At 37.5% G+C, this 10,637-nt stretch overlaps 1 protein-coding gene across 1 annotated transcript; it reads right to left on the reverse strand.

Annotated features, from left to right (window-relative positions):
- Nucleotides 1-3,415: 3,415 nt before the first annotated feature.
- Nucleotides 3,416-4,961, reverse strand: LOC124855071 (cystatin-B-like). Its single transcript, XM_047344596.1, has 3 exons — nt 4,801-4,961; nt 4,590-4,691; nt 3,416-3,639 (listed from the first exon to the last, which is right to left on the reverse strand). The coding sequence occupies exons 1-3, from the start codon at nt 4,864-4,866 to the stop codon at nt 3,511-3,513; spliced, it is 297 nt and encodes a 98-aa protein (XP_047200552.1). The 5' UTR covers nt 4,867-4,961; the 3' UTR covers nt 3,416-3,510.
- Nucleotides 4,962-10,637: the final 5,676 nt, after the last annotated feature.

Genomic DNA, 10,637 nt, shown 5'->3' on the forward strand with positions numbered 1-10,637 from the left:
ATTTAATTATGTGATTGGGAAAATTAAAACTCCAGGACAACAGAAGGGAATACAAAGTATGGGATGCATATTTGATCATTTATATCATATAAAATATGTAATTTATATCGTTTAAAATCATGGGGGGAGAGGGGGAGGGGGAGCTGGCTCACTAGCATTTAAAGGAACAGGCACTCAAAACAGGTCACTCTGTGGAGGGCTGTTTTAGACAGGGTAAAAAGGGTGCTGTTTTAAATGATCCTTGTGGTATTTTGACCAAAGTATGTTACAGACATTTCATTAAGACCCCAAGGAACCATATCAACTTGTGGTAAAATGGGCATGCTATGTCCCCTTTAACCTGGACATTTTGTTTGGTTCTCCAGAAACCACCTGACTGGTCAGCAGCAGTGCTTCCTCTATCCTCCGATTGACCTCAGATGACAAGTTTGGGAGAACCAAATCACATTCGTATCTTGTTTTACTATGACGAACTAAAGGATCCCAGTACTCCCACTATAGCGTCTGTTCCTGCAGCTCCTTTGTTTTAGGAAGAAAACTGAGACGTGCCACAGTGGTGAAAATAGAGGGCTTGAAAAATGTGCAAACGTGACGGTGTGTGAAAACCTTCTGGAGCAAGTGTGTTCCTGCAGCTATTTTACAAATCATAAACCAGCACAGAAAGAAAAGCAACACATTGAAAGATACACAACAAATCAGATTTATTCAATTATCGTTTATGAATTCAAAATAGTTCAATTTTGACTGTCAGTATGATCTACTATGATCTATGGTATACAGTATGTTGTTTCATGTTAGAATTGGGTAACATTGTTAAACATACAGAGCTGTTGGTGGAATGTGAAATGAACTGATGAGTTTTGTTTGTGGTCCTTCTAGAACAGGGGTCTCAACACGTCGCTCTTCAGCGGTTTTCAGTAGCTCGCCAATAGGTTCACAGACTGTGTTAAAAAAAACGACGACAATAAACGCACCTGTTCCCACTTCAATTCAATCAAGCACATAGATGTCCCACCCCCTCCAATACAAAATAATAAGATAGGCTTATCAGCTGTCAATAAAAAGGTGATAGTCTTGTCAACGTCTGAACCCAACCCATTACAGCAGCGTAGCAGCAAACTTGCACCTACATGTTGGACTAGTTACGTTGTAGGCAAGCTGAGCTAAAGTGAGGAGTTTGGTGCTATTAGCGAGCCTGTTGAATCGGATTTTAGATGGACAACGATGGTGGCCAGGCCAAGAAAAAGAAAAGGACTATTTCCACGTGGAGTGGGAAAGCAATTTTTTTTACAAATGTGAAGGACAAGTGTGCGTGAGGAGAGGAGTTTTTGACATTGCTTCCTCTGAAAACCAGAAGATCAATATCTACAACGTTTTGTGGAACAAAACGTGCCTATTGAAAAGCTGGTGTCTATTCCAACAGACGGAGCCCCAGCTATGACAGGACGCCACTCAGGATTTATTGCACAGTGCAAGGCAGACCTGGACTTTCCTAAAATCGTGAACTATCACTGCATCGTTCACCAACAGGCTATATGTGCCAAAGTCATGAGATGTGATCATGTCATGACACCTGTTGTTAAAATTATCAACTCCATTCGAGCAAAAGCCAAAACATCACAGAAGCTTCAAACTGTTTCTTCAGGAACTGTCTGCTGAGTATGGTGATGTCCTCCTCCACACAGAGATCAGGTGGCTGAGCAGAGGTAAGTCACTGCAACGCTTTTATCCTTGCTGAAAGAAATCAAGGCTTTCATGGAATCAAGAGAGGAGGACACTGCCCCCTTGTCTGGTGCTGAGTGGCTGCTTGATCTTGCTTTTCTGACAGATATGACAGAGAAACTTGATCACCTGAACTCACAGTTACAAGGCAAAGACAAAACCATCTCTGACATGATCAGTGCTGTGAAGGATTTTAAAGCAAAACTGTCATTTTGCCTCCAGCAACTGAAAAATAAAAGACTGCAACACTTCCCATTAGTGGGGAACATTTTGGAAAGCCATGCAGGGGCAGATAATGTGTTGGATGTATATAAGTATTGTGACCTCTTGTCCGGGCTAGGGCAGGAGTTTGAGGATAGGTTCAATGATTTTGATAAGCTGGAACCCTGTGTGGCATTCATTGAAAACCCCTTCATGGAGGTAGACATCACAGAGCTTCCAGAGAAGATGACTGAACTGTTCAGTTTCAATCCTGTGGAGTTGGAGATGGAGGTTATAAATCTCCAAAATCATGTTCAGCTTAAATCTCAGCAACACTCACAACATATCTGGAGCCTTGTAGAAAACTCTAAGAATATTCACCAAGCAGCAGTGAAAATGTCTGCGTTATTTGGCTCTACATACCTTTGTGAATCTGCTTTTTCTGACATGAATGTCATGAAATCTAAATTCGAACAAGACTGACAAATGAACATTTAAACGACTCTTTAAGAGTGAACCTAAGTGGGTAAAAAGAGTGAATGTACTTATTTTACACGTGTAAGGAAAATTTAAAGAAAATAATAAAGTAACTTACTACGTGGGCCATAATTAGTGAAAAATAGTCTCTGTTCTTGGGCCTTGATGTGAAGATTTTGATAAGCTTTGTAATAAGCTTTGTGTTATTTAATAAATGTAATGCTTTCGTTATTGCAATTTCACACATGTACAAAAAGTAGCTTAATTCAGCTGATGAGTGCTTTGTGAATAAATGTAGCGATGTGATGCAAGTAGCTCTTGGCACCTTTAATGTTTTCAAAGTAGCTCAGAGATGAAGAAAGGTTGAGACCCCTGTTCTAGAAATAGTGGATCGGGTCCTCTGCCTTCTTCTCTTGCTGCATGTCCGTCAGCATAAAGCTGCCTTCTTGACTTGATAAGAGTTAATGTAAAGAACTTCAGGTGATGGGCAGTAGTCTCTCTCTCTCTCTCTCTCTCTCTCTCTCTCTCTCAGGTAAAAACTCTTCCCATTTCGGACCACTCAAAGGTTGATGATACAGAACTTATTGTGGATACTGAAAAACACCAAGAGCTCTGAGACCCACGCTGCCAGTGTGTCCAGGGACAGTTCACCTTCTGTTCTGCTGACTGGAAATCAAGCAAGACTGAACCAAGCATTGAACAGAGAGAGGGGTGACATATAAAGGCTATCCTGGAGAAATAAACCCAAGTATATTTCATTCATAACTTGTTAATAAATTCTTTAATTACATGAACTAATTAATAATAATAATAACAATAAGTGTTCTCTGAGGGCCCCTGTCTGTGCTGGGCCCTTGGAATCGTCCTAACCCCCACATCCTGCCCGCACAGAAACAAAAGCAAGAACAACTCTGATTTATTCAATTTTCTTTAATTAATTCGCAAACAAAAATTTGTTGACATTCTCCTAACATCATGAACTACAATACTAAGATAGTATACAATTAGATGTTGGGTAACATTGTTTAATACAGAGCGGGGTAATGTGAGATTAGTTGATTGAACAGCCTGTAGGCACTGATATGATGCTTTGTTTGGTTTGTGGTCCCTTTAGAAAGGCACAATGGGGTCGTCGCCGCGTTTGTTTTGCTGCATCTTATTCAGCTGAAGGGTTTCTCCATCCCATGGCAGTTGGCTGAAAGCGAGGAGATGAACATATTCTTCTTCTCCCACATGGACCTGCAAGGAAACAAGAGTTAGATTTTGTGTTCACCCAATGAATGCAAGTTCATCTTCGTTTTGCTCCTCTGAGAAAAACATCTGGTTCCACTAAGTGCACCATCTAGTCGTTGAATGGTCTCCCTGTAAACAGCAGCCTGCTGCATTTGAAAATGATGCTTTATGAGTCAGAAAGTATGTTTCCATCCATCTGCTCTCATGTGTTTTCAATTTTGTGCATCAAAATCCTTTGCGGTGCAACCCAATAAAGTAAAAATATCACAATAGTTTTGAGACTTAGCCAAAGAGGAAGTTTGTGTATCAATAACAAAATGGAACAAGGTGCAATGGAAACACACTTGGGGAGAATCGATCATGATTTTCATAAAGCCTGTGATTTCCACACACGCATTGAAACCAAATCATCAAACCACCTCAAAATGAGGAAAATAAGATCCTCCCACGTCATTTATGGATGTTGGTCGTTTTAAATATTGTTCTTTTGATGTGCTCTGTAAACACGACATCTGTTGCACTTGCTGCTCTCTCTGAAGTTTCCTGAAAAGGTTCAAATTGGACTGATTTTGTTCCTTGGTTTAAGGTTTGACTGGTCCTCTATTATCAAAATCTCATTGTGTCATCTTCTTCTATAACACTGGCACCTCAGTGGATATCAGTAAGTATCAGTAAGTAAACTGTGTTGCAGCCAAATCCAATTCCGCTACTGACTTTGAATGTCTGGGCTTACAGACACTATACATGACACCACAGGAGCAGCATGGAGGATTTTATGTTTTCTGTAGTTTTTTTTCGTTTGAAGAAGTAGTCACCATTTACTTCAATTGTATTGGATCGTCATAGTGGTGAGTGTATAAAGAGTGAATGTTACTTTTTGGGTACTGCCCCTTTAAAGATGATATTTTCTATGATGTGTGTGTCTCATCCTCCAGGACTTGTTCTTCTTCTTCTACCTTAATGAAGTAGTTGGTCCCGGCCGCAGGCTCCGTCTTGTACAACTTGGCTGTGAACACGACGTAGTTCTTCCCTGCCTTTACTTCAGCCTTGGACTTCATCTACACACCAAGAAGTGACAACAACAACAACAACACAATGAAACACCAACCCTGTCCATGTGTGAATAGATCCCAGAGAACAGAGAGGAACAATGGTTTCTCTACTCACAGCGTCACAGATCAACTGGGTTACTCCGTCTGCTTTGAAAACCTCAGAGAGTCCACCGCACGACATCTTCACGACTCTTGATCGCAGCTAAAATCACGATTAACACACGAGAAGCATCTTATATTCTTCTAAAGAGGAAGTCACTGTTAGTCAGTGATCACATGATGTTTTGGAGCGTACCATCCACCTGCAGGGAGAGAGGGGTGAGAGATGAAAGGTCAACGAAGTCATAAATAGATTTAAAAATGAAATAAGGTGACATTGAATGAGAATAAAATGTAATATGGTTCTATTTGAAACCATGTAAAGTAACATTAATAGAAGTAAGTGGTATGAATTCTTGATTCCGTGTCTTGTTCCACCCCTCTTCACTGACGAAGTGTGTTAGTCCGAGACGCGTCTGTGGTCGAGAAGTGACAAATGAGGAAAGTTCACCTCAGACAAAAAGTTCATTAAAACATGTTTGTAAAGGTTAATCCATGTTAGTATTATTATTATTATTATTATTACTAGTAATAGTAATAGTACTTGTAGTAGTAGTAGTAGTTGTTGTGGTAGTAGTAGAACTAGTAGTAGTAGTAGTAGTAGTATACTGTTAAAAGTACCAAACTCTCCCCTGTACCTGCCAGTTTATTTATTATTATTATGCACATAGATACAGCTCATTTAATGTAGTGTAATATATATAAATGTTTACTAACCTCAGTCAGGTTTTCATGTTAAACTTTTCGTCCATCCCATATGATGGTTTGCAGATTCAGTGACTTCTTTTAAATCACATTTTGACATGTGATGTCATCTCTTTATTCTTACATATTGCTTTAATTATTATTTTTTGCTCTTGTGCAATGTTGTCTCCTTTTTATTGATTCTTCTTATTTGTATTTGTTGTTTTGGCTTTTACGTGATGATATCTTCTTATTGCACATTGTATATAAAATATAATGATTTCATAACTTACTTTGTCATTATTTTGATCTACAAAGTCATTATTTTGAGTAATGGTTTCGAACTAACAATTATTTATTCAAGAAATTACCTCATTATTGGTTTGTAACAAGTCATTATTTGGAGATACTACAACATTATATTTGATTAGTAAATCATTTCTTATCAGTTCCATGGAAATCAAGATGATGCAACACCTCTGATACACCCACCTGTGTTCATTGGAAAAAGGTTTTCAACCAAGACCGAAACAGGTATTGCAAGTTTACAGACAAAAGACGATTCAAAGCGCTTTGCAAATGCATGGAGGTGTGCTCAGGGGCGAAGTTGGACATTTTTGATCCTATGAAAGAAGATAATGCTGGCATCATGTTTATGAGTCAGAAAGTATGTTTCCATCCATCTGCTCTTATGTGCTTTCAAGTTGTGCATCAAACATTATTTTGCGTGAAACCCAAAAAGTAAAAATATCACAGTAGGTTTTAGACTTAGCTTTGTTTTAGACTTGTGTAGCGATAACAAAATGCAACAAGGTGCAATGGAAACAACCTTGGGGAGAATCGATCATGATTTTCATAAAGCATGTGATTTCCACACACGCATTGAAACCAAAACATCAAATCACCTGAAAATGAGGAAACTAATGTTCACCTCAGACAAAAAGTTTATTTGAACATGTTTGTAAAGGTTAATCCATGTTAGTATTATTATTATTATTATTATTATTATTACTAGTAATAGTAATAGTAGTTGTAGTAGTAGTTGTGGTAGTAGTACAACTAGTAGTAGTAGTTGTTGTAGTAGTAGTAGTATACTGTTAAATGTACCAAACCTCCCCTGTACCTGCCAGTTTATTCTTATTATTATACACCTAGATACAGCTCAGTTAATGTAGTGTGATACATATAAATGTTTACTAACCTCAGTCAGGTTTTCATGTTGAACTTTTCGTCCATCCCATATGATGGTTTGCAGATTCAGTGACTTCTTTTAAATCACATTTTGACACGTGATGTCATCTCTTTATTCTTACATATTACAATTATTATTTTTTGCTCTTGTGCAATGTTGTCTCCTTTTTATTGATTCTTCTTATTTGTATTTGTTGTTATGGCTTTTACGTGATGATATCTTCTTATTGCACATTGTGTATCAAGTGTTATGATTTCATAACTTACTTTGTCATTATTTTGATCTACAAAGTCATTATTTTGAGTAATGGTTTCGAACTAACAATTATTTATTCAAGAAATTACCTCATTATTGGTTTGTAACAAGTCATTATTTGGAGATACTACAACATTATATTTGATTAGTAAATCATTTCTTATCAGTTCCATGGAAATCAAGATGATGCAACACCTCTGATACACCCACCTGTGTTCATTGGAAAAAGGTTTTCAACCAAGACCGAAACAGGTATTGCAAGTTTACAGACAAAAGACGATTCAAAGCGCTTTGCAAATGCATGGAGGTGTGCTCAGGGCGAAGTTGGACATTTTTGATCCTATGAAAGAAGATAATGCTGGCATCATGTTTATGAGTCAGAAAGTATGTTTCCATCCATCTGCTCTTATGTGCTTTCAAGTTGTGCATCAAAATTATTTAGCGTGAAACCCAAAAAAGTAAAAATATCACAGTAGGTTTTAGACTTAGCTTTTTTTAGACTTGTGTATCAATAACAAAATGCAACAAGGTGCAATGGAAACACACTTGGGAGAATCGATCATGATTTTCATAAAGCCTGTGATTTCCACACACGCATTAAACCAAATCATCAAATCACCTGAAAATGAGGAAGCTAATGTTCACCTCAGATAAAAGTTTATTTAAACATGTTTGTAAAGGTAAATCCATGTTAATATTATTATTTATTATTATTATTTTTATTACTAGTAATAGTAATAGTAGTAGTAGTAGTTGTGGTAGTAGTAGAAGTAGTAGTAGTAGTCGTAGTAGTAGTAGTAGTATACTGTTAAAAGTACCAAACCTCCCTGTACCTGCCAGTTTATTATTATTATTATTATGCACAGAGATACAGCTCATTTAATGTAGTGTAATATATATAAATGTTTACTAACCTCAGTCAGGTTTTCATGTTAAACTTTTCGTCCATCCCATATAATGATTTGCAGATTCAGTGACTTCTTTTAAATCACATTTTGACATGTGATGTCATCTTTTTATTCTTACATATTGCTTTTATTATTTTTATTTGCTCTTGTGCAATGTTGTCTCCTTTTCATTGATTCTTCTTATTTGTATTTGTTGTTATGGCTTTTACGTGATGATATCTTCTTATTGCACATTGTGTATCAAGTGTTATGATTTCATAACTTACTTTGTCATTATTTTGATCTACAAAGTCATTATTTTGAGTAATGGTTTCGAACTAACAATTATTTATTCAAGAAATTACCTCATTATTGGTTTGTAACAAGTCATTATTTGGAGATACTACATCATTATATTTGATTAGTAAATCATTTCTTATCAGTTCCATGGAAATCAAGATGATGCAACACCTCTGACACACCCACATGTGTTCATTGGAAAAACGGTGTTCAACCAAGACTGATACAGGTATTGCAAGTTTACAGACATAAGACAATTCAAAGCGCTTTACAAATGCATGGAGGTGTGCTCAGGGCGAAGTTGGACATTTTGATCCTATGAAAGAATATAATGCTGGCATCATGTTTATGAGTCAGAAAGTATGTTTCCATCCATCTGCTCTTATGTGTTTTCAAGTTGTGCATCAAACATTATTTTGCGTGGAAACCCAAAAAAGTAAAAATATCACAGTAGGTTTTAGACTTAGCTTTGTTTTAGACTTGTGTAGCGATAACAAAATGCAACAAGGTGCAATGGAAACAACCTTGGGGAGAATCGATCATGATTTTCATAAAGCATGTGATTTCCACACACGCATTGAAACCAAAACATCAAATCACCTGCAAATGAGGAAACTAATGTTCACCTCAGACAAAAAGTTTATTTGAACATGTTTGTAAAGGTTAATCCATGTTAATATTATTATTCGTATTATTCTTATTATTCATATTATTCTTATTATGAGAAGTAGTAGTAGTAGTGGTAGTATACTGTTAAAAGTACCAAACCTCCCTGTACCTGCCAGTTTATTATTTTGCACATAGACACAGCTCATTTAATGTAGTGTAATATATATAAATGTTTCTAACCTCAGTCAGGTTTTCATGTTAAACTTTTTGTCCATCCCATATGATGGTTTGCAGATTCAGTGACTTCTTTTAAATCACATTTTTCATGTGATGTCATCTTTTATTCTTACATATTGCTTTTATTATTATTTTTGCTCTTGTGCAATGTTGTCTCCTTTTCATTGATTCTTCTTATTTGTATTTGTTGTTATGGCTTTTATGTGATGATATCTTCTTATTGCACATTGTGTATCAAATATAATGATTTCATAACTTAATTTGTCATTATTTTGATCTACAAAGTCATTATTTTGAGTAATTGTCAAGTTCCTAGGTCTTTTTCCTTCAACTCCTGCCCAACTTGCAATGGCCTGGTACATTACCCCCAAAGGACGCATGGGACAACTCTTTTCAACTCAGCTCAATGTTTATTTTGCCTTATTTGCTCATTGTTTGCTGGTTGGTTCATCAGGTTGAAAACCTTCAAAACACAAAAGAATAAGAAGTTATACAAATATATTTCACACAACTTCAATCCAATAAATAAAGTAAATATGTTTTTTCAGTGTACGTAAATGAATGAATGTAAACAGTATTCAAACACCTATATAAATTGAACAAATAACTAAGTACACTTAAACAAAAGCCAAACTTATATGCATGCAGCCTGTATGTTGTGCCTGTATGCTGTGTGCTGCTGGTTCTTACTTTACAATTCGTCAAACAAGACATCCTAACATTCATGACGATAGCAGCGCTTCCAATATTAAATCATCAAAATAAAAGTCTTGTCACAGTACCAGTGGCTTCTTTGGTGTACCATGAGCTAAATCCTCTCTCCTTCCTCTCTCTCTCTGCTGAGACGTTTGCTGAGAGTCCTCATCCACAGGTGTCCCAACTCAAGTCATAATGAGCAGCCTGCACTGGCCTGCTGGTGGTGCATTATGGGACTTGAAGTTTTTCTTAGGCAAAGTTCATCATTTTGCCTCGACAGTAATGGTTTTGAACTAGCAATTATTTATTTACAAGATTAACTCATTATTGGTTTGTATGAAAGACATTATTTGGAGATACTACATCATTATATTTGATTAGTAAATCATTTCTTATCAGTTCCATGGAAATCAAGTTGATGCAACACCTCTGATACACCCACATGTGTTCATTGGAAAAAGGTAGTTCAACCTTGAGAAATCATTAAAGGGGACATAGCATGCAAATTCCACTTTGTTAGTGCTTCTACACGTTAATGTGGGTATCTGGCATGTCTACCAACCCAAAAACTCTGGGAAAAAACACTCGCGTGTTTTGTTATGGTTCCTCTAAGTCAGAAACGTCATGCTTGAGTGACTCGAATGAGCTTCCTGTGTATTGTGTCGTCACAATACACTGGAAGTCTCCCTACATGGCCTTGGCCCACCCCCACCTCATCCCCCCCCCCCCACACTCGTTACGCCGGGTTTACACCGGACGCAGCGAGGCTGCGAGGCAGCGCAGCGCCGTTCCCAAGCGCGCAGCCGCCTGGCTGTTCACACGGGACGCGCATTTCTCCGCGCTGGTCAGCCCGCGATTCTGCTTTCTCCGCTTGTTGTTGTACCCGTTGGAAGTCGGGGTTCTGGGGTAAATGATGGTCTTCATAGCCCCCCACCCCTCTCTTTCTCTCTCTGTCTATCTGCTTGTGTGCTTGTAGTGGATGGGCAAGGGGGC

The sequence above is a fragment of the Hippoglossus stenolepis genome, chromosome 19 (assembly GCF_022539355.2).
Source record: "Hippoglossus stenolepis isolate QCI-W04-F060 chromosome 19, HSTE1.2, whole genome shotgun sequence".
NCBI lineage: Eukaryota > Metazoa > Chordata > Actinopteri > Pleuronectiformes > Pleuronectidae > Hippoglossus > Hippoglossus stenolepis.